The 25,687-nt window shown below is 36.8% G+C and overlaps 1 protein-coding gene across 1 annotated transcript in view; it reads right to left on the bottom strand.

Moving 5' to 3' along the window:
* BARD1 (BRCA1 associated RING domain 1) overlaps window positions 1–25,687 on the bottom strand; it is a 69,319-nt gene that overhangs the window by 18,909 nt on the left and 24,723 nt on the right. Inside the window, exons 5-6 of the mRNA XM_088135580.1 lie at window positions 18,512–18,592; window positions 17,705–17,877 (exon numbers count right to left, since the gene is read on the bottom strand). Coding sequence (XP_087991706.1) covers window positions 17,705–17,877; window positions 18,512–18,592 — 254 coding nt within the window. The remainder of the gene's footprint in view (window positions 1–17,704; window positions 17,878–18,511; window positions 18,593–25,687) is intronic.

Raw genomic sequence — 25,687 nt, 5'->3', positions numbered from 1 at the left:
TGACTGATCCGTGTAAAGGAAAGAATGAATGGGGCCATGTATCGTGAGATTTTGAGTGAACACCTCCTTCCATCAGCAAGGGCATTGAAGATGAAATGTGGCTGGGTCTTTCAGCATGACAATGATCCCAAACACACTGCCCGGGCAACGAAGGAGCATTTCGTAAGAAGCATTTCAAGGTCCTGGAGTGGCCTAGCCAGTCTCCAGATCTCAACCCCATGGAAAACCTTTGGAGGGAGTTGAAAGTCCGTGTTGCCCAGCGACAGCCCCAAAACATCCCTGCTCTAGAGGAGATCTGCATGGAGGAATGGGCCAAAATACCAGCAACAGTGTGTGAAAACCTTGTGAAGACTTACAGAAAATGTTTGATCTCTGTCATTGCCAACAAAGGATATATAACAAAGTATTGAGATGAACTTTTGATATTGACCAAATACTTATTTTCCACCATGATTTGCAAATAAATTCTTTAAAAATCAGACAATGTGATTTTCTGGATTTTTCCCCCCATTTTGTCTCTCATAGTTGAGGTATACCTATGATGAAAATTACAGGCCTCTCTCATCTTTTTAAGTGGGAGAACTTGCACAATTGGTGGCTGACTAAATACTTTTTTGCCCCACTGTAAAAAGGAAGCAATATATTAAGACTGCAAACTGTTACTAAGCAGGTCCTTTCAGTGATCTCACATTATGCAATGATCAAATCTTTCAACGTGGTGACTGGTGCAATGCCAAAATCAGTGGAAATAAAGGTTCTAGATCAAGTTAAGAACCTTACCATGAATTAAAAACTTTCTTCCCTCTTATCACAGCCATGCCTGCTTTTTTTCTGAACAAATTTGTGCAACTTATTTACAAGAAAATATGGAAGTCCAAAGAAACCACCACCCAGATTGCCATATACTCTTATCTATCACAAAGAATTGCACTTGGTCTGTTATTGTTTATTCCCAGGTATAGTTTTCTGTGAAATTGGTTGCTTTACCACCTTCCCTCAACATTGGCTGACATTTCATTTTACTGCTCTGTTGGCCTCCAGTGAGCAGATACATTGTAAAAGTCATCTGGTGAAGACAGCAAAACATAAATCCTTGTTTTACTCCAGAGAATTTCATCAAACCAGTAAGAGCTGTCATTTATTATCAGGAGAGACACTTGACCTTTTGCTAATTTAAGTTAGAAATAGGGAATTTTCTTTTTTCTTACTCTTTCTCCCTTCCTAGAGAATACACTGAGTTAATCAGTGACATTCTGACATCACTGGAGTGGGTGAGACAAAGGTGATTGGACTTGTCTCTTCAGCTTTGGGTTTTCTTTTAAGATCACAAAATCTACCAGGCTCAAGGCATCCTTTGATACCTTAACCCCCATGGAACTAAACCGTTTGATTTTTCAGTTTTAAGAAATTCTACGGATGTCTGAAGCTCTAAAAGACATCCATTTCGTCCCTTAAAGAGTCCAAACAATTCAGCACTGTCCATCTTATGGGGAGATGAGGATACGGGAGGCTGTAGATACTTGTCCACCCTGTTTAAGGGTAGGGACTGCTGGGCTTGGAAGCCTCATGCTATAACTGTCCCACACAAACCTGAATGAATTAAAGCTGTCTATCTGCAACTGCCTCAAAGCAGGCTTGCACACATCAGTGCCTTGACATCACAGTTGGAAGCATGCAGAGAAAGCCTTGTTTTTTCCAGTAAACATTATTTTAGAATTGTATTTTTTGTTGAAGAAAAATTCTACCAAAATCAAAGAGTGGAATCCGAAAAGATCCTCCGTATTTCCTTCCTTTTCTACACTTTGTTCCCTCTTTTCTTAAGCCATTTTTAGAAAGGTAATCACTAAGCTTCAATATAAAGTTTCAAAGAAGCCTCCTTTTATATATAACTCTGATACAAAGAATTTGGATGCAGTGTAAAATCCTATAGTAAAACCCCCATTCCCCTTCTGCAGATCCCAAAGAATAAGATAACAAGTCTCTTCAGTCCCTCACAGTAAAAAGGCAGAACCAGATTCAGCCTAAATAAGGGATTTGGGGAGTGCTGACATGAATAATTGGAAAACCAAGTTGATTTTCCTTGCCTCAATCAGTGGAGGTTGATAATTTTCTTGATTCGTTTGTTCCAACACTTTATTTGGTTGATCTGTGTTTAACTTTCTTGAAGAGCTTCAGTTTTCCAAACCAAAGGATTCTAAAACTTAATAGGGCTATAGGAACATTTGCAAAGGTACTGATGAACTTAACAAATTGAATGACTATTCTCTCCACCTCTCCATTCAGTCATATTATTGGCAAGCTCTTCAGTATTCTAGTAAACAATCCCCATGGTCCTCAACATTTAAATTCACATAAAGTAAATGGAGTATTTGCTTACAAAGTTTCTATTGAACCCATTTCATTTTGCTGTTCACATTTGCCTGATGGATTGAAAATAATAGAATAAAATTTAATACAGATACAGGATGGAGGGAATCTGGCTTGGCAATCATACATGTGAACAGGATCTTGGAACTGTGACTGGTCACAAGCTAAATTTGAATCAGCAATATGTTGTGGCTGCTAAAAAGGAAAATGTAATTCCTGGCTGCATCAACAAGAGTGTAGCTTCTCTTGCTGTGTTTTGCATAGTCCAATTCCTCCTCAAGAAATATTAAGAGTTCTAGGTTTCATGCTTTAACATATGCACTGGAACAGATTCTGAGAATGGCAGCATAGACAATTAGAAGACTGGAAACTAAATTTTAGGAGATAATACTAAAGAAAATAGATGTGTTTAGTTATGAGGAAAAAAATGACCAATATGACAGCAGTTTTCAAGTATTTGAAAAGTTGTCCCTCAAGATGATGATTAGATGTTTATCCTACCTTTTATATATTTTGGTCAACTCAAGGTATGATTAAGACCTGTTCTCTCCTATCCTAGAGTGGGGACATGGAATAATAGTCTTAAAAATGACACAGCCTGATAAAATATTAGAAAAACCTTATCAGCAAGAGCAGTCTGCCAGTAAAACCCATTATGAAGGAAGGTGGCAACTCCGCTTTGCTGAATGTTTCCAGCAGAGGCTGAACAGCTGTTTCTTGAGGATGCTTTAATTTTGATTCCTGCACTGAGCAAGGGGTTGGATTCAATGGCCCTTCCAATTGTATGATTTTATGGCAATTTGTTAAAAAGAGTTTTGAAGAGGTCTCCATAGAAAGGAATTTTTTTTCCAGAAGTAGAGACATCATTGTCAACTGCATGCTCATTAACTGAATCAGTTATATTGTGAACAGCTTCTCTGGCAAATATATTCCAGGAGGCTGATACCTCAGTGTAACTATTCCCATTTATAAACAAACAAACAAAAGTAAACATATTCTAAAATGTTCGGTAACAGTATACTGCATCCAAGCTGTATAATAGGTAGTAAACATTTTCTACGTAAGATGAAAGAATGGAAGGAAGTAAATGCAGGCTTCAGAAAAAGAGCACAAATTGTCAGTTTTGCCTTGCACCAATTAGCTGTGAATACAAGAATATGTGAAGCATAAATAAAGACATGCTTCTTTTGTGGATTTGTCATCTGCATTTCACTTTGTGAATAGGTAAAGATTGTGGACAATATTGTTAAACATACAGTATATGAACTTAAATTATTGATTTTGATGTAGAAACTATGCCATTACAATTATTTGCAGACCAAACTGGAGCCTTTCCTTCCTATCGGTAGAAATAAAAATTGATAGATGGGTTTCAACAGGGATGCACTCAGGCCTACTTTCTTTCCAGCTTAAATATTAACATCTGTCCTTTTGTTCATCAGCAATAGAATATCAGAATACATTAGTTCTCATGCAATTTATTTATTCGGCTGCCCAACAACCAAAGGCACTTTGGGTGGATAAAAACAGAATAAAATTACAGTCCATACTGCAATAAACAAATTGAGGTGCCTAAAAACAGACACATCTGCACCAACATCAGAGCTCCTTTAAAACACTGGCCCCAGTGCATGGGAGAACAGCCAGGTCTTCACGACTTTCTGGAAGGCCAGCAGAATCAGGGTCGACTGTTCCACAAAACAAGCATCATGACAGAGAAGGCACATTTCTGAGGATACTACTTAACCAATGGGACCTGGAGCACACTCACCCTGGACATCTAGACATAATGGATGTATGAACTTCAGATTTTCCCAGCCAGCATGTAGATTGCTAAGATTGCTAGGAAATTTGGAATTGGCCCATACATCTGGAGGGTGCCCAGGCTGGGGAAAGTTGTTTGAGAATACATCCTTGTTCCAATATCTATAATAACCGAACACTGTCGACCTACATTAACATTTTATATGGGGAAAGCAATCATTCAAATTTTGTACAGTATGCAGATATAAGGAATAAGGAAATGACAGGGCCTGATACTTTAGACAAAGACAGTCTATTATCCGTTAAGAAAAGAATCAACAAGTCAACTTTGCGTTAATGTGGTAGGCTGACTCAGATGCCAGAATACCATTACTCTGCCTTATGGTATTTAGAAATAATTGAGGGGCTGGGCACAGATTTGACTAACAAAAATGTTATACATATTTTTCCTCATTCCCCTTCAGTCAATGTCCATTCCTCCCAAGATTAGAATGAATGAATGAATGAATGAATGAATGAATGAATGAATGAATGAATTTCCACATCTGGAGCCAAAAGTATTTTTTCTTTTAGTCAGATTTATATCCTGCCTTTTCATTAATGAGCTTAAGGTGGCATATACAACGTTCCCTTGCTCTTTTCTCTATGACAGCATTCCTCTCTCCTCTGAGAGAGGGTGACTGGCCCAAAGTCTCCCCATTAGATTCTATGGTTCAGAGTGAAGCAGAAGCTGGTCTCTCCGCTCCTAGTCCAACACCTTTACCAGTACATGATACTGGCTATGTGATGCTGTTATACGTATAATTATGATTGGACAGTTAACACAAGGTGTTAATTATTTACAGATTTTTCTATTGTGTCCCTTTAAAAAAGTCACAATAAACAATTTTATCCACAATCTAATTCTTTCATGTTGAAGGGTCATTTATAAGTTAAGGCTTCAAATAATTCTCTATGCAATGACTGATGAGAGGCATGCTCAAACTTCCTGAATGCCATTTATGATTTTGTGGAAATGGAGCTATTGAAAATCTTTCCCATTATCTACTTTTCTATGAGATTTATGCTGACTCTTAAAAAAAAAGTCTCATTTTATCCAGTAAAGGAAAACATTTTGGTAGAGGAGTTAGTCATCAACCTTTTAGAGATGAAGGCACTTCTGTCATCTATGAGAGCCATTTTTTGCTGCTCATAGCAAGAAAGTTTGGCGTCCTTATATGAACAAAATAGCAGCAGATTAAAGGGTGAGAGCATAATGGGTAGAGTAAAATAACAATGAATCCTAGCTTTACTTGTGGGTTTTCCAGAAAAGCATAAGCTGCAATTTTCAATACACATTAGGCTAATTTTCATATAATAATTTCCATTACAACATTTTCTGTTGCTCTAGAAAATTGTCTAATTCAGTATGTTCATTTTACTTTTATTTAATGATAGGTATACCTTATTAATTTTTATCACATTACTCTACAAGCATTTCACCAGGAATATCTGACAGAAAAACTTTAAACATGCTTAATGTGGTTTATGTATAATGTATAATGTATAAAACTATTATATAGAATTATTTTAATGTAAAGATGTATAAAGAGAATAGCATCTTGCCTTGTTACTTGAAAATTTGATATTTTCCCCAAGTATTGAAATTATTGATAAACTAATACATGTTAGCACCCCCAAACTATGCATGATGTGTTGATAACCACTCATCTATTTTAGAGTTCAGTTCTTTTCACTGATTTTTTTTTTTTTTTTTTGGTGCCTTCAACTGAGTGTTGACTCCTGGCATCTGCCTGGACTAGTCCCTGAAGTTTTCTTGGCAATATTTTCAGAAATGGTTTGCCCTTGCCTTCTTCCTAGGGCTGAGAGAATGATTGGCCCAAGTCACCCAGCTGGCTTTGTGCCTAAAGCAGGTCTCCTATTTTTTAGCATTGTGCCTTAAGATATCTTAGTTTCACTGTCACTATTCATTCCATTTTTGATGCTTATAAATGAACTTATGAAATTGATGTTTTCCCTACAGGTTATTTTGCTTTGTATTTGGATTTCTTAAAATAGAAAATTGTGCTTGGAATGGCCTTTGTCAAGGAGGAGGAGGAGGAGGAGGAGGAGGAGGAGGAGGAGGAGGAGGAAATAAACAATTCTGTGGTTTAAGCTATTCATATGCATACATGGAAAAGGAATGCATAGAAATCTAAAAGAGTATAATGAAAGAATAAAGGAATTAGTGAAGGATAAAAAGATGAGAGTTTCTGAATGCAACAAAGACATTTATCTGACAGTGTCAAGAATGGATCTTGGGAGAAAATGAACATGGAAAAAAAGGAAAGAAACAACAGTAAAAACAGAATGACTGAAGGAGGAGAAAGTATGGGTCTTATATGAAAAAAATATTAGAAGACAGATTACTCTCCCAACAGAATGAATGGAAAGCAGACATGAGAAAGGAGGATATGGAAGCTGCTTGGAATTTAGGATATGAGTGAAAAGGGCTAAAGAAGGAACCTCCAGCAAAATGAACAGAAATGATCTGGGATGAAACTGGGGGGAGGGAATGCTAGAAATATTTTAGAAATGTGTATAGGAAAGACAGTCCTATGCCAAAGAGTAGAATTGAAATGAAAGCTATAAATATTAGTGTCCAAGACAGAAACTGATAAAATGGAAGTTATAAATTCTGTGAGAAAGTTGAAAAAGGGTAAGGCTCTAAGTGTAGATGAAGTAATTGGAGAAATATTAAAATATAGATGTGGTTAATGGAGCAGCTGTATAACCTGTATACCTGGTAAGGCAAGATGGGCATGCTTCGGGTCCTGTTGACCAAAGAATAACAGTTGGCAGGGCCTAGAAGGCATACATTTTCTACTACAGTGCCCACCTTATGGAACATTCTCCTTTCGGAGATAAGGATGGTTCTGACTCTGCTGGCCTTTTGTAAAGACCTGGTTCTATGCCCAGGCCTGGGGCCCTGAGTGTGTGCAGGGACCTGCTTCTTGGTTGTGTTAGTGATTTGGGTTGTTGTTTCTTGGCTGCCTGTATTTTTTAATTTTTATAATATTTGCTATTGTTTTATTCTATTTTAATTCTGTTCGCTGCACAGAGTCATTTGTTGAGATGAGCGGCTATATAAATTGGATAAATAATAAACCTGTGTAATGTGCTTGTGACAATTGTATCTGTGCCTGATGACTGGCAAAATGCCATTACTATTCCTCTAGACCAAGGTTTCTCAACCAGGGTTCTGTGGAACCCTAGGGTTCCACGAGAGGTCACTAGGAGCTCCCTGGGAGGTCATGATTTATTAAAAAAAAAATTCAAACTCAGGCAATGCACTCTCACAGTGATAAGCAGAGACCACACAAAAATCTAGTTACAACTCTTTCTGAGCTCTCTGGTACTGCACTGTAGGACTGTGTTTATTTGGTTGAATCCATTCTTAATTTTTGATGTGACAAAGGGGAGACCATTGATAACAGGTGAACACTATATTGCAGGAAGGGAGGAATCTATTACAGGAAAGGAGGAATGTACTGAAGGAAGGGAGGGAGAAGTGCATTCTTCAAGAAATTAATGGACATCAGTCTCTCCCTCCTGTATATTTTCCCTGCAGTTTTCCTCTGGTTATTTTATCCTGGTATTTTAAATAAATTTCATACATGTTTATTCAGTCAAGTCTGAGGGTCCAATGTGGCGATTTTTGAAGAGGATGTCTTTACAATGAAAGCTATTTATCAACGGGTTTTACGTGGACTGGTGGTCCAAGTTGTCCTATTTCGTTGTGCCTCATCTGTGGAAAACAACTTACAAATGTAGCAATGGCTCCAGAAAAATTAAAAAAGACACTTAACTACAAATCACAGCTGTATCACAAGTAAAAGTTCTGATTATTTTAAACAGCTATTGGAATCACAGAACAGAGTAAAGCTTTTGTTAATAAAATGACAGTCAGTAAAAAAGCACAAGAATTATTTAGTTATTTAGTAGCAGAACATATTACACAGCAAAGGAAAAGTCATGCTTTGGGTGAGAAAGTAATCATGCCAACATGTAAAATAATAGTGGGAAAAATGCTAGGACCAGATGCAATACAAGAAATTGAAAAGGTTCCACTGTCAAAAGTACAGTAAGTCAGCATATTGATGACATGTCACATGCTGAAGAGGTTTGTGTGATAAACTGAAGAACATCAACTTTTCTATTCAAGTTGATGAGTCAACAGATTTCATCATGTTATGGCATTTGTAAGATTTGTAAATGATGGTGAAATTCAAGAAAACTTTTTCTGCTGCAAAGAACTACATGAAACATGCAAAGACCAAGATGTATTTAATGTTTTGTCTGTCTTGGAGGAACTGTGTTGGCATCTGTACTGATGGTGCTCCATCAATGGTTGGCTCCATGAGAGGTTTTGTTTCTCTTGTAAGAAAAGAAAATCCTGAGGTTGTCACAACATACTGCGTTGTTCATGGAGAGGTGTTGGTGTCAAAAACTCTTGGAGATGAAATGAAAAAGTTCTGAATGATGCTACAAAAATGGTTAAATTTATTAAATAAAGACCAATTCACTCAAGAATGTTTTAAAACTGTGTGAAACCTGGACAAAAAGCACATAAGTCTCCTGTTACACACAGAAATACGATGGCTCGGCAGGGGAAGAGTTCTCAACAGGGTGTTGAGCTGAAGGCAGAATTGCAAGAGTACTTTCAAGAAAATAGTATTCCACATTTTGCTGAGTGCTTTGAAGATGGAGAATGTTGTAGAAACTAACATACTTAGTGGACATCTTCCATCACATGAACCAGCTGAACAGGTCTCTGTAAGGCATTGGAGAAAATGTTTTGACTTCAAGTGACAAAAACTCATGTTGCAAAAGGAAATACTGAAATGTTTCCATTGCTGCTTGGGCCTGAGAGTGAGTAAGGATACCAGAAAGCCTCAAATCTAATTGAAAACCACCTGGAAGTACTGCAGAACAAAACTGATCAGTACTGAGTGAGGGATCGTTTCTCTGCATCTTCTGCTCAGCCTGAAAACTTGGAGTATTCTGCCATTCATAGGAAGGCACTGAACATTTTGCTGAAGTTTTCAACTTCTTACATGTGTGAGCAAGCTTTTTCTTATTTAACAAGCATCAAAAGCAAAGATAGAAATTGTCTTATTTCAGTTGAAGATGAAATCCATGTGTGCTTATCTCACATTTGGCCCAGAATTGAGTATTTGTGCAGCAAAAAACAAGCACAGGTTTCACATTAAAGAAGTAAGTTTCATTCTTTATTTTTAGTTTAGGAACACTGTTAATGCACATATATAGGGCTACACATGAAACAAATATAATAAATTTGTAACTTCTGGGCTATATTTCAGTCTGAATGTGCAGGGGGTCCCTGAGGCCTGAAAAATATTTCAAGGTTCAACATTGAACAGGGAATAAGATGGACTTATGATATCCCCTTGGTACCTGAATGTATTCATGGATAATTGTATATGGAGTGCTTGTCAGAGGTGTGTAGTTTGGGGTTGCAAATGTATAAGTATGTGCAAATGATGAGTTGTTGGCTAAGAACCCAAATAATTTGCAGCAAATGTTAAACTATTCTGCATAATGATTCTTATCCTGAAACTGTTCCCGCCATAGTCAGATCAGGCTGTTGGTGGTTAACAATAGCAGCATAATCCAAACCATATAACTAAAACATCCATGGTGAAGGATAATTTAAATTAAAAACTAAGCCAATAATTTATACATAATTTGAGGTATCACAGGGCAACACAATATCAACATAATACCAATACTCATAGCAACACAGAGATGCACATCTCACTCTCCATAAGCTCTCTGGAAAGTTCCACTTTTAATCACTTACAGAAAGACAGTGAGATGAGAATATATCTGAATTTAATTGTAATTGCCATAGATTATATTAAATATCTAGGACTTTATATTCCTAAAAATATTTCTAAGTATGTGGAAGTAAATATACAGTGGTACCTCGGTTCACGTACTTAATTCGTTCCGCAACTCTGGTCGCGAATCGAATTGGTCGTGAACCGAATCAAATTTTCCCATAAGGTTCAATGTAAATATGGTTAATCCGTTCTGACCCCTCCGAATTTGGTCGCCAACCGATTTTTGGTCGCGACCCGAGTCAAATTTCCCCATAAGGTTCAATGTAAATACGGTTAATCCGTTCTGAACCATATGTATTTTATTTTTAAACCACAAAAACATGAAACAAAGTACAATACAGCACAGTATGAAGAGAGAGGACGCTGACCTTGCTCGAGGTGACTTCTGGCATGGAGGACAGGAAGGTGGGTGGGGAGGCAGTTATTGTTTGGAGGGAGAGTCCCCCTCCAAAAGGACATCGGGGAGATCTCCTTCAGGGGTTTCCTCTCTTCTTTGTCTCTTAGCTGCACGCTCAGTTCTGGGGAAAAATCTGTCTAAAGTCAGTTATTTTTTCCTGCGCTGCATAACCCTCCGGAAATGAGAGACCACGTTATCATTCATCAGATTCAGCACTCTGTTCATTACAGTTATGTCGGGGTGGTGCTTCTCAAAGAAATCCTGGCACTCATTCCATTTTTCCATAATGGATTTAATCATGTCACTGCTAACCTCTTCCCTGTGTTCCTCTTTCTCAGTGGAATGCTCCTCACCAAGCGCTTTCTGCTGCTCACTCTGGAGTTCAGCAAGTTCTTCCGTGGTCAGCTTCTCCTTATGGTCCTCAACAAGTTCCTCTATGTCTGCACCATCGACAACCAGACCCATACTCTTGCACATGGACACAATCTCCTCCGCTACCTCTACATCAGACCCTTCAAAGTCACGTTCAGTGACACGTTCTGGTCACAGTTTCCTCCAGGCTGAGTTTAAGGTCTGGTAGGTGACATCTTCCCAGGCTTTGTCAATGAGGCTGATGCAATGGAGGACATTGAAATGTTTCTTCCAGAATTCTTTCAGAGTCAAGGATGTTTCTTCAGTGACATTGAAACACCTGGTGAAGAGCGCCTTTGTGTACAGCTTCTTAAAGTTGCAGATCACTTGCTGGTCCATGGGCTGCAGAAGAGGTGTGGTGTTGGGGGGGGAGGAACTTGACCTTTATAAAGTCATACTCGGCGTCCATATCATCCACCAAGGCTGGAGGGTGTGCCGGGGCATTGTTCATCAGAAGAAGGCACCTTTCAGGCAGTTGGTTGTCAGAAAGATATTTTTTAACGGTGGGTGCAAACACCTCGTGCAGCCATTCCATGAACAATTGCCTTGTGACCCAAGCTCTCGCATTGGCCCTCCACATGACAGGCAGTCTGGCCTTGTTCACATTGTGTTCCTTGAATGCACGAGGGGTCTGGGAATGGTACACCAGTAGTGGCTTAATCTTCAGCTCGCCGCTTGTGTTCGCACACAGCAAAAGGGTCAATCTGTCCTTCATGGGCTTGTGCCCTGGCAGTGCCTTTTCCTCCCGCGTGATGTAGGTTTTCTTTGGCATCTTCTTCCAGAAGAGCCCTGTTTCATCGCAGTTGAACACTTGCTGAGCGACGTATCCTTCCGCCTTCATGAATTCCTCAAATTCTTTCTGGTAGGCTTCTGCAGCAGCCTTGTCAGAACTGGAAGCCTCACCATGTCTTGTCACACTGTGGATGCCACTTCTCTTGCAGAATTTTTCAAACCAGCCTCTGCTGGCTTTAAATTCTTCACTTGCTGCGCTTGTAGAGGGTTTTTTTTTGCAGTAAATCACTGTGCAATTTCCTGGCTTTTTCACAGATCATAGCTTCACTAACGCTATCACCTGCCAGCTGCTTCTCATTCAGCCATACTAACAAAAGTTTTCCACCTCTTCCAACACTTGTGTCCTCTGCTTGGTTAATGTCATTACTCCCTTTGCCACATCAGCTCCTTTGATGGCATCTTTATTCTTCAAAATAGTCGAGATTGTCGACTTCGCCATCTTGTACTCCGAGCCCAGATCAGTCACACAAATACCATGATCATGCTTTTCTACAGTTTCCTTCTTCAATTCAATGGTTATTTTCTTCAAAACCTTATTCTGACCAAGCTTGCTCTGCACCTTTTTCGGAGCCATGCTAACAAGCACACCAAAAAGCTTCACAGGACGTCTGTTTGCCACTGCGATCTTGCCTACAGGAAGCCACAACCACGTGTCAGCAGGGAAAATGGCCGTGGATCCTGTTCGTCACTCGATGCGGAGTTCGCGAACGGAGGCAAAATTTTGCGACCAGAGCTGTTCGTGAACTGAATTGTTCGTGAACAAAAGCGTTCGTGAACCAAGGTACCACTGTATTTAAAGTTTTAAAGAACGGTGCCTTAGTTGGATCAAAATTCCATTACGTTGCTGGGTTAAATTAATGTTATTAAAATCAATATTGCTGCAAGATTAATCTTTTTAATTTGAGATATTCCAGTGTTAATCCCAAATAAATATTTTCTTCAGACAGATAAATCACCGAGGAAATTCATATTGGAAAAGAGACTACTTAGGATTCAGTTAACTAAACTGAGATTATCTATTGAGGATGGTGGTTTTAATTTACCAGATTTTCAAAAATATAATTGGGCTTATATTTTATCAAATAAATCTACGGTATGTGGAGTAGACACCTGCTAGATCATCAACCTTGCTCTGTGGAAAGTCTTTATGGTTTCTATTAAGGTTCTGACAATTGGTAGGGTCGATATATAGCAGACAGGTATTTTGTTCCCCAGTTTACGAGCAGCTAGACATGTTTGGGTCTTATTGGATTGTAGATTGGATTTTTATGTTGAGGCTCATGAATATTTAATTTTATGGAAAGACTCTATCCAAAAAATAGAAGGCAAAACATTTTGTTGAAAGCTATTGGTGGAATCTCAAATACATACTTTGTAACTACTATTTTAAAGATTTTTTTTCAGCTTCTGGCTCCTAAATCACAAGCATGAAAATATATTCAATTCAAGCGTATATTTAATGTCTCAATATGGACCAGATGCTTGGGCTGCATCTGAGAAACCCAAGGTGCTAATTTATTTGATGGAGTTGATGCTTGAAATTAAAACCACATTCTTTTTGTATCAAAAACTGAAATAACATGCTTAAAGTCGACACAAGACATTTATGGTTCATGGATTAAAGAACTGAAACACCCAATAATGGAATATCAATGGTTCCAGGCTTTAAAAAATGTTAAGTTTGCTTCAATGGATTTAAAATTAAAACTAACTCATCAAAATATCTTATTTCAAGTTTACTGGGCACCCCAAAGAATGTATTCAGAAGAAAGACATCGGATTGTTTGTTGGTGATATAAAAAATTTGAGGGACCACTTGACTTATATGATTTGGTCCTGTGAATCATTCACATCCTTTTGGAAAAATAATTTAATGTACATGAAAAGATTTATGGGGATTTCTTTGTATGTTAAACGTGCTAATATTATGTTAAATTATGTTCCAAGACTCTGAAATTTAATTATTTTTGAGGAGTTGTGTTGTGTCAGGCCTAGGGTGTTGCTAAGAGAATTATTTTAAGAACTTGGAAAATTAGTAATTTTTTTGATATTAAGGATTGGATTCAAGAGATGTGTGACATTTTTGAAAAGGCAATTTTATCTGTTCATAAAATGACTCAATATGTTTTTCTGTGGCACAGATTTTATGATATTTTGCAAAGTCAGACAATCGTTAATTATTATTTTTCCCTAATATAGATTCAAGAATCTGTCATTTGATTAATATGTAACATATATCAATATTTTCCCCCCTTTCTGTTCTTTGTTTCTTTTGTTTTTGTAGTTTTTCATGTATTTCTTTCCTGGATTTTTTTTTTATTTTGTAATTTTTCTATTTCTTTCTGTAAAACTTGTTAAGAAATAAATAATAAATAATATAAAGTTTTTAAAAATTAAAGCATATTGTTCATCAATGAAGGTTACATGAAATGTTAATTACAATTTCAGAAGCTATAAAAATAAATATTTTGGTTCCAATCTTATACATGTATCTGGAATTAAATCTCATTTTATGGTCTTGATTTCTAGGTAGACATATGTAAGACTGCACTGTTGCTGAATAAGTACACTGACCATTTTAGATAAGACCTTTTGAGGCAATATAATTTTATAGGCAGAGATTCATGAATAGAATATTCCCATAAAATGATCTCGTTACCCAAAGGAGAAATAAATCAGTGTTAGATTTGAATAGGTCTCCATCTTATTTTATAAATTTTCATGGGATTTCACTGACCATGTTAAAGTGACTAACTCACAGGGGAGTTTCTTCATTAAACAATTACTTACTAGTGACTGTTTTCTTCAAGCAGTTTGACTCCTGATGACATTATGGACATGCCCACATAGTTTTCTTTGCTTTGACAAAGATGGAACTGGCTTTCTTCTTATGTTTACACAACCTGTTAGATCCAGTAGAGCAGGCATGCTCCAAATTCCATAGTCAAAATTATATCATCTTGATGTGCCTTTTCTGTGGCCATTCTTCCTCTGTGGACTAGTATTATACACACACACATACACACACACACACACCCCTCCTGCCAAAAGTCTGCATGGCTTCAGCCTAGTTTGTGGCTCTTTCAACAGGCCTGTGAGCCCTGAGATTTTATTTCTTGGCTCTTGGTGTTTCCTACCCTGACATAATATTATATGTTGTGTTTGAATGTTTTCTACTTGTTTTATCGTTTTAATTGCCCAAAGTCGCTTGGACAATTAAGGTAGCTTATAAATTGAACAAATGAAGACTTCTCCCAGTGGGTTCATATAGATGTTACGCAAAATGAGGAGAGGGTTGAGCCCTGAGGCACTTCACATTAGCATCTTGAACCCTCTTCCACCACTTTAAAGGCAATGCCTCCACACACACCCCGCACCCCCACAAAGGTAGCCTAGAAAGCAGGGATGGCAAGGCCAAATGAAAGATTTAAGATGACTAGAAGGGTTGTATTCTCCCCATCAAATACTGCAATGTAGGTCATCCACAAGAGTGACCAATGCAGTTTCTGTCCTACGCCAGCCCAAAACCCAACTGGCAAGGATTTAGGTAATCTGCTTCTTCCCAGATCCTCTGTATCTGGGCCCCAACTGCTTTCTCCAGAACCTTTCCCAAAAAGGGAAGGTTAACAAAGGGGTAGAAGTTGTCCAATATTGCCAGATCTAGAAAGGTCCCTTCAGGATGGGAGACCAACATGTCTTTTAAGTGGCTGGCAATACCTCCTCCCTCAAAGAAGCATTCATAATTTCCCTGATCCAGCCTCCACTCTTGAATAAGTTAGGCAGGGCAGGGGTTCAACTCACAAAGGAAGAACTCTTGCTGCAAAGGACCTTTCTACTTTCTCAGGATCCACAGAGTCAAACACATTCCCAGGTAACCTCAAAGATTTCACTCCATTCATCTGACATCAAGCTCCAAGTGGAGAGGAGCAATGCCATTGTCTGCAAGGATGTATGAGCCACAATTCTCCAAAAATCTTGCAGCTAGAAGGTATCTGAGCAAAGCGCTGGCAAAGGAAAGCAGCATTATCTGATCTTAAAAAATGTTTTCAATAACTTTCGAATAGCAGATTCAAACTTTTTGGATTCAAATTCATTCTTTGCTTAAAAAATAAGGAAGCAAGACATCTTTTATTAATGTTAATCACACTGTGCATGGAGGAAAAGATGGAAAAAAAGCCAATTTGAATGAAATATGTTACGAACAAGTGAAATCGCAAATGCCAAGAGCTAATTTTTCACGTCACTTGGCTGGCTGTGAAGCAAGACAGGCAGGAAATTCAAAGGAGCAAACACACAAAAAAGCTATAAAATATAAATTAGCTTATGCAGAAGATTAACTTTAAAAAAATCAACTAGGCCAAGCAGAGCAATTAACAGGTCCACTGATTCATATAATAGTTTCTGCTTGTAGTTTCGTGTGTTTTGCTAGTCAGAGGAAAGTTTTAAAAAGTAGGACCTTGCAGATTCCAAGGGAGACACATCTTTATTATTTTCAAACTGGACCTCCTGAGTCAGCCCACAGAGATTTTCCCCTCTCCCATTTAATTAATTGTCCAAACACATTTTTCCAATAAAATATATTTTGGCTAGAAGCAGAGAATCAAATAAGGCAAGCTTGTTTAAAGTTTATAAGACCAGTCAGCAACTTTTCAGGTGGTAAAGACCATTGTGAAATTTGGCACAGTACCATAGGTGCCCATTTCTTAAACTTAAAACAACTTTTTAAAAAAAATAAAAAATGACTGAAAGCTTGCAAATTTTCATGTGAAAACATAGATCTTGTTAAATTCCAGTCAATATATACAGCCACATATTCCTCCTAGTCAAAGGATACCATTATGTGGTATTATGAGTATCAGAGAGGCTATGGGTACCATACCAATCCCTAATTTTATCTATTTGTTTGTTTGTAAGATTTATAAACTGCCTTACTGCAGAACCTCTAGGCAGTAACAAAGTCACATTATATAATTTTGTAAATAGGTGTGGCCATCAGTTCTATATCACAAACTGCCTACCTCAGTCTCCAGCTCTCTTAGCTGCTGTATAAGCTAAAAGCAGTCCTGGATTCATGGAGCTTCTTTTCCTCCCCAATATCTAAATAGTATGCATACACACACACACACACACACACACACACACACACTACATATAGTAAAATGCATACTAAATTCAGAAGAATTTCAAGTGGGCTTTTCAAGCTGCAAGAGAAAGTGGTATAAAACCAAGGAACAGATATATGCTACAATTCATCATCTGTGATTGGTACATCAAACAGGCATTTCCTCATTACTGCTAAGGAGAAGACGATCAACAGTTACTGATCAGTGTCACTAAGAAGCAGCCAAAGAAGAAAACCTCTTCACAATCTCTATTTCAAACATAAAAAGCATCAGATTAATTGTTGGACAGGCCAGATTTTCAAAGGAGGAGATACTTGACAAAAATTCACCAACTTCAGCCTACAGAATGTATCCCATACACATTCTGGTTTTCTGATTAAACAGGGTATCTAATCACAAAGACAATTATATTCTCATTCAAACTACAGAGGTTTAAGGCTCTTAACCCTAATTTTGTCCCTTCACAAAAATGACCTGACTGGGAGGGGAAGAGAGTCAGACTTTTAGGGCATGCTAGTAATGTCCTAAGCCTCTACAAACGCTGTGGTGCACTACGTGGTTGTGCACTAGGTTGCCACTCCATGCTCTACAGATTGGCAGTGTTGGTTAAACGCAACATCTTTACTTTGAAATTACAGTGTGGATGAGCACAATGCATTTTGAGTTGGGTGAGGGAGATATGGATTCAAATTCTAATTAAAATCTTGGGGAAACAGAGAATTCCATCTTTTTTGCAAAGGCTTGTTCTCTGTAGTGGTAAGTTTCTGACTGCCCATTTAGATGGTAGCTAAGGGTTCACATCATGTGCTCCTCCATACAAATAAACACAGCCTCATCAACAAAAAATCAGATGCCAGAGAGTACTTTTCTAGAATATGGGGATGCAAAAACCTCCAGATTTTTAATCTGTTTAAAAACAGATAAGAGTTCTTACAGTTACTCACACTGCATCTCGAGAAGCTCCATGCAAAAGCAACAGTTCCACAATTTCTGTATGTCCATTCCTGACAGCATCATGAAGCGGCATATCGTTCTGATACCCAGTCACATTCAGCAGTGCTCCATGTCGTAGCAGTAACTCAGCTACCTGCTTATGTCCATGATTACAAGCTTCATGCTAATGTTGGGTAAAAGTAACACAGAAGTGATAGAATAAGAATCAGATCAATTAAAAACTGAAGTTTGACAAAGCAGGAAAATTATGCCCCTAAATTACAGGTTGTATGTATGTATGTATGTATGTATGTATGTATGTATGTATGTATGTACTTACTTACTTACTTAACTTATTACAACTGAGTCTGACTCCCAGGTAGCTTACAGCTCTAATTAACTATTCTAGGGAATCTTTGCTATAAGTAATGGAAAAAGCTTGTGTTTGAACTTTATCTAGCAGGAAAAAAGTGAACTCATTTTAATACAATAGCTATCAGTAATGTATTTTCACAGTTTCCAGATTCAGGTTAGACTTTTAAAATCCATTCTCTTGCTTCTGAAAATGCAATACAAATTCATCAGACGACAGACACTGGTTTTGTTCAGACATAACAATGTAGGAACAAATAGAAGGAAAAGCAAGAGAAAGAAGATCTCAAAACTGTTTGAGTTTATTAAAGCAAATGCAGTTTTTCCTTCTTCAGAGCAATCTGAGAGAAAAAAGGTCATCTAAATCATCCCTTGTGTCACTTAGTATCAACAAGAGTGATACAAAGAACAAAGGAAGTATGGAAAGAATGAACCATTTAAATTACCAGTGGTGTCCAACCAGCATAGTCTTTAATGTTGGGATCAGCTCCTTTTTTCAACAAGCATTCAACAGCAGAAAGATCCCCCTAGAAAAAGGAAATAAAAACATAAAGCATTAAAGTTTATTAAACTTTAATAAACAATTTAAGTTTACTGAATAAATATAACGCCAAAATAAAAAAAATAGGAAGACCAATAAGGGAAGAGGAAATCAAAAATCCAACAGAAAAAAAGTAAGCACGAGAAAGTTTTTTAGAAATACAGATTTTTAAAAATCACTATATTAAATAATGCTAAATATATGCTGCAGATAAATTAATTCCAATTTCTGAGCCGTTATTTTGCTTATTTCCCTCATCTAGGGAACTATACAATTGTTACAATCCCTTCTTACTCCTCTTTTGAAATTAAATTTCCCTCTCCATTAATGAAAAATGCCTGAAATATTCTGTGAATTAAAAAAAAAGATGGTTAAAGAATTCAAGTCTGGGATAAAATTGTGCGCTACAAACATGATGAAAATATGATTACCCAAATTAACTGTAGGCATGCTGACCGACCTGTGGCAATACATACAGCCACTGTTGATTTTCAACCACAGGCCCGGCTATACTCAGAGTTCACAGTTCAGCTTGTAACACTTGTCAGTCACCTGTCCGCTTCCAAAATAAGTCAGCAATCACTAATGTAGAAATATGCATCACAGTCTTGTCAAATCCCTTATTTATTTAATTGTGCCTATTTTTATCTTGCCTTTCATTAAACTCAATCTATAAAACCATCAATGCATCAATAAAATCAGCCAGTATAGAAAAGAAACAGCAGAGATTAGATTCCAATACATTTGAGATTGTAATACTAGCTACTCAAATGCCTGGGTAAAGATGCAAGGCCACGTCTTGTATTACCATTCAGTGTATATCCCCTCATTATAGGGCAAGAAGATAGTTAAAATAGGTTTGCATGTAAGATAGGCATTTCTGCAGGCATGCGGGCTCTGTAGGCAGTCCTAGCATTTGAATTAAAATCATTCACTGTTTTTAATGCTTTTACACATGCACAGATATGCACACACAACCAGCATGAAATTGTACTGATGATTTACTCTCTCATTTCAGAGAGGCAATTTCTGGAAGATCTGGGGAAAGTAAATTGGGGGTTGAGGGCTGCAATTTCCCCAGCCTTGTGATTTTTTTTTGGTACCTTCAAGTCAGTTTTTGATACCTGGTGATTGCCTGGACTAGTCCCTGCAGTTTTCTTGGCAAGGATTTTCAGAAGTGGTTTGTCATTGCTTCCTTCCTAGGGCTGACAGAGAGTGACTGGCCCCATGTCACCCAGCTGGCTTTATATCTAAGGCAGGACTACATCTCATGGTCTCCCAGTTTGTAGCCTGATGCATTAACCACTACACCAAACTGGCTTTCTATAGAATAATTGATTAGAGCCTTCTAAGTCAAAGAAAGATTCCTTGTTATGGGGGTTAGGAAAGTATTCTGAAGGCAGAGCTGTTTTTCACAGGCAAGTAGGACAAGAGTTTTGGCTACCCAGATCAGGAGCCTGTAGACAAGAAACTCAGAGTAAGAGCTGGCTGGGGAAGAAGCACTGAAGGATCCTCTTGATGTTCAGTTTGGGATCAGAAAGCTATTGAAACTCTTGTTTTACTTTGAGATCTCAACAAGAATCTCAGTCTAAGAACTTGCCTAAGTTATTAAGTGAGAAGAAAACAATTTTAATTATTATATATTTTATTAGTTTTTACCAAACAATATCAGGTAACTATGTTTACAAAAATCCAAGATACTTATAGAGAAAAAAAATATATAGAATGGAGATCTATTACAATGTTAATAAAGAGACAGGTACTATACATATGAAACTTTGCCATGTATACAAAGTATACCATATTATAATCTATTGCTAGTGAGATAAACCATAAAATCCATCCAAATTTGATAAAACTGTGGTTCCTGCCTTTGGTGTCTCATTAATTTAACTTTGTAATTTTTTCTAATGTAGCAACAGTAGAGGCCTTATTAATACACAACTCATTTATGTTACCTAGAGCTTTCCAATGTTGCACAATTATTACTTTGACTGCTAAGATTAAATCAATAATAAGTTCTTTATTTTTAAGCTTATGGTTTGGCCCTGTAAATAAATGCAGCAAGCCTAGCTCTGGGGAGCATTCAATTCTTTGATTAGTGATAGTACCTATCTCCCCAAAGATTTTTCGCCAAAAAGGTATAACTTTATTGCATGACCACCACAAATGAAAAAAATGACCTTTTTTTCTGACAACCTCTCCAACATTTGGGAGAATAGTTGTGATATATATGAGCCAGCCTAACAGGAGTCAAATACCAACAATGTATAATCTTCCACTGCAATTCTTGCACTGAACCTGAAGTAAATCTGCCCGGTTTCCATAACTTCTGCCAGTTTGTCTCCTGTATGGGATTACCAAGATCAGTATCCCAAGCTTCCTTTAAACCATATGGTGGATCCCCTATTTCTGATTGCAATAATAACCTATACATTTTTGAAATTGTACCTTTTGGTTGTTTTAAATAATGAAGTAATAAATTCTTGAAATTGGTATAGGCCATGTTGTTGAGTCTCTAATATTTCTGATGGCCAAAAGAGATTTAAGTTGATACCAGAAGAGCCATGGTAACTTATCACCTATACATTGCCCAATCTGATCTTTATTGAAAGGTTCCCTATTACTATAAAAATCCTTTAGTATATAAAGATCATATTCTCTCAAAGATTTTATTTCAGCCAAACCATAATAATCATCCTGATTGATATATGTTATTGGAAGAGCTAAAGGCGAAGCATCCTTTATCAAAACTGTGTATCTACTCTTCCAAATTTGAAGCATTGTTTTAGTAAAAACATTTTCAATCTGTTTTATTCTAGAAAAATATTTTGGGTGAAAAAACCATTGATTTATACACTTATCTGGCTCTAGCATAGTTTCCATATGAACCCATTGTTCAGAAAAGTCTCCCATAATAAATGGAATCATATGCCCTACCTGTGCTGCCTGATAATATATTAACAAACTGGGCATGCCCCGGCCTCCCTGTTTCTGAGGTCTATATAAAATCCTTTTATTTAGTCTCAGTTCTTCTGCCTGGAAACATAAGCTTTTTTTTTTTTTTTTTGGCCAATGTCTTAAAGCCTGTTCTGGAATTACCACTGGGAGGCACTGACATAAAAAGTTAAGCCATGCAAGAATTTTTATTTTAACCACTGCAATTTGCCCTAAAATATTGAAATGTTTTGAAGCCCAGTTTTTCATTTCTTTAATTTTTTCCAAGTTGGTACACAATTATTTGTAAAGATTTTATTAATATTTTAGTTTTGGTAACGCCTAAATAGTTTAAAGATTTCAATACTATTGGAATACCTAAAACTCTGGAAATTTCCTTTTGAGTTTTTGGGAGTGTATAAAAAAACATCAAATGTGATTTTTGAAAATTAACTGACACTCCTGACACCTCTGCAGATTCCTCTAACTCCTTCTTAATATAGCTAGCTGAATGAGAAGCATGCCATCAGTATTACACAAAATTCTATAAAGGAGAAGAAATTTCCCCAGCAGAAATGGACAAATATTTAAAGAAACAAAATTTACTAAAGATAACAGATAAACAAAAGCAGATGATGAATGGACCTATAACAATAAGGGAAGTTTGTGAGGCTATAAAAAAGGCTAAAATAGGGAAAGTGCCTGGTCCAGATGGACTACCAGCTTACTATTTCAAATACTCTGAAGTGAATTTTTCCAACCTCTTCAAAAAATGATGAATTCTATTCTAGATAATGGAAGGATACCACACAGCTGGACAGGTGCAAATTCAGCACCAATCCCAAAACAAGTTCAAGACCTGCTTTTACCAAAAAAATATCAACCAATATCCTTACTGAATAATGACTATAAGATATTTACAATGATCTTAGTTGAAAGGATGAAAAGTGTCTTGCAAGACTTTATTCATGAAAATTAATGTGGCTTTTTACCCAAAAGACAACTAAGAGACAATATTAGAAATATTCTTAATATATTAGAATACTTGGAGCAGCATAATGAAAATCAAGCCGCACTGATCTTCCTTGATGCAGAAAAGGCATTTGATAATTTGAACTGGACTTTTCTGTTTAAAATCCTGGAAGATATGGACTTTGGAGAAAATGTTATTCAATGAGTGAAATCAATATATACTTCAGAAAAGGCACAAATTATAGTTAATGGGGAACTAACAAAACCCTGTGAGAATCAGGGACAAGACAAGGATGCCCGCTTTCACTGCTGTTATTCGTTCTAGTTCTTGAAGTTCTGAATAGAGACATAAGACATGATGAGAGAATTGCTAGGGTGAAGGTTAAAAAAGAAGTATATAAACTAAGGGCATTTGTAGATGATTTAGTTTTAATTTTGGAAAATATTATGGAAGGAATAGATAATTATTAATGGGAAAATTAAAGGAATTTGGTGTGTTAGCTGGATTTAAAATTGATAATTAACAAACGAAGATGTTAACAAAAAATATGAAGATGGACAATCAAAAAAATTGATTGCAAAAACTGGTTTTCAGATTGAGAAAAAAAATAAAATATCTGGGTATTACCATGACTAATATAAATTGTATGTTATTTCAAAATAACTATGTTAAATTACAGAATGAAATTAAGGAGGAAATGTTAAGATGGGAAAAGCTACAATTATCACTGTTGGGGAGAATTTCTGTGCTAAAAATGAATGTATTACCTAGAATGATGTTTTTATTTCAAACAATATCTATTCTGACAAAGGATGCACTGTTTAAGCAATGGCAAAAAGACACATCTAAATGTATACGGCAGGGTAAGAAACCAAGGGTTAAATATAAAATATTTGTATTACTTTTCACACTTTTTAAAAATCTTACTCCATATCGTTTCATGTTTATCTTTTAGTTCTGTGAAAATCTTTAATAAAAATTATATATACTTTATAAAAAGGATCCTTTCTAGAGAGGGCTCAACTTGATTTGCTATGAATTTGTGCTCAAAAACTGCCATTAAATGAACTCTTGTGTCTCTACTTCAGTTCAGTCAGGTTCCTGACCTCACAAGCAGCTTTCCATCTCTTGCTGTTTATTCAAATGTTGCCTTACATTATGAACTATTTTCCTGATTTCTTACCCTTATTTTTCCTTGCACAAAAGTTTACAACTGGCAGTCTGAGGAACATGAAATCTAAGAAACTGTGCTCTTTATTAACTGTAATGACTACTGAAGTCCATACAAAAGAACTGATTTCTTGCTATGTGGTAACCGTATCCACCAAAACTACAGAAAATCTCCCCTTGAATCAAGCTCAATTCCTGGCAACAACATGATCACATCCACACTTGTTTTCTTGGCAGCAATATGGAAATGGTTTTCTACTCTCTTCTTTCAGACCAGTTTTCAGCATCCCAGTCTAGCTTATGCCCTGGAATTCCACTGCTATCCCTGCGCAAATGCTAAGGACGTCTAACTCTTCTTACCTTCCAAGCCCAGATCAGGTTCATCAGGTGCTGTTGCCACCTGCTGAGACATCCACATTTAGTAAACTTTATTTGTGGTAGATGTTAGGTAGTGCTTCCATCTATGAAATGGATATTTTAGAACTTGGAAGTTCGATCTGTGGGCAGTTATCAGCATTAATGGAGATTTACACAGATACGTAGAGTAAATGTCATCTCAATACAACAGAATACAAATCTGCAAGGATCTGAGATCTTCTAAAACTGTGGAGTACATTTCCATCTAAATGAAAAAAAAAAATCCAAACTACTCCTTGGCTGCTGCTGTGTACATTATCAAGAAGCATGAAACTGAAAAGCAAAATCATGAATCATTTTGCAAAACACTTTTTACTGCTTTTTGTACCTTGTGAACCAACAAACCTAGTTAAACATGTTAAGTTCTCAGTGACTTTATCCATAGATCTCTGGCTTTACTTGGTTTTAGAATAATATTTTAGAGCAGGCTTTTGGTGCGGTTGCTCCATGATATCATTCAGTGTATCCATATAAAAGATGAGCAGTGTATCCATAAAAAGATGATTTATTTACACACACTTACACAAAGTAGAGCAATTCTTGCAAAAGATCAAGAGTGCATGACATGTTCGCAGGAAGGAAAGTTAGAGATTTTGTCTAGCATAAGGCTTTTTTTAAACTACTTTCATTTTACTTTTAATGAGTAATAAAAAACATGGATTCCAGTTTACTACGCAAATGGCTACATTTGTTTCAATTTATTAAGGCAGTTCAACTGCAAACTCATCGAACTTTGGAATCCTTTTTCAGAGCCAATGTGCTTTTAGGATATTTAATATGAGTGTCAAAGTTGTAAAATGGGAAAGACCACCCTGTAATTCGGATTTAGATTGATCTAGGATACGCCAACATATTTAATTTTAAATGCCTTTAACAGTCTCTCTTTAACAATCCAAAAGTACAACTCATTTAATTTTTATTACATTTGGTGTATTAAGCCCTACAAACTAATGAAAATAATATAGATTTATTTGATAATTAATGAAGTCCCAGAAGAATTAAATGTAATTTCCATTTACCCTCCCATGAGACTTTCTATTACACTGACAAGCTTAATTGGATAAGAAATTCTGAAAACATTTGCAGCTATTTAGCAGTGCAGTTGAAACGGAACGATATATGGCTGGGTGGGGAACAGGATGAAACAGGAAACTTTTCCTACTAGCTAATTCCAGACCTTTCAAGACAGTGTCTTTCCCCAAAGTGCTGTATGTATGCATCAATACATTTTGGTTTTCATTATGTAGCTGTCTACTTGCTGTTTTTAGCCTTTAGTTTGTATACTGTCCATGATTACTCATGCGACTGGGGTGGCATATATAGGTTGATAGAAATCATTATCCTTCATAAAAGAGTTTATCATGCTTTAAAGGTAGTCTTGGGCATTTTCCTTTTGTTTTCCATTTTCACAAGTAAAAGATTACTTTAAAAAATTAAGGAATTAATTAGGAGTCACATATGGTAAAAGCTGACTACAAATGAAATCACAATTGCACTGTATGAAGGGAAACTACATGCCAATTCCACCAGCGACATGCTAGCAGGAGTTCTTGATCAGCCTTATCAGCAAAGACTGGCTAACAA

This window comes from Python bivittatus, unplaced genomic scaffold (assembly GCF_059951505.1).
Source record: "Python bivittatus isolate LINGU-HERP-01145 unplaced genomic scaffold, Pbiv_v1 ctg000200_np1212, whole genome shotgun sequence".
Lineage (NCBI taxonomy): Eukaryota > Metazoa > Chordata > Lepidosauria > Squamata > Pythonidae > Python > Python bivittatus.
Note: the sequence above shows the minus strand (reverse complement) of the source record. Positions and strands in the feature narration are given on the sequence as shown.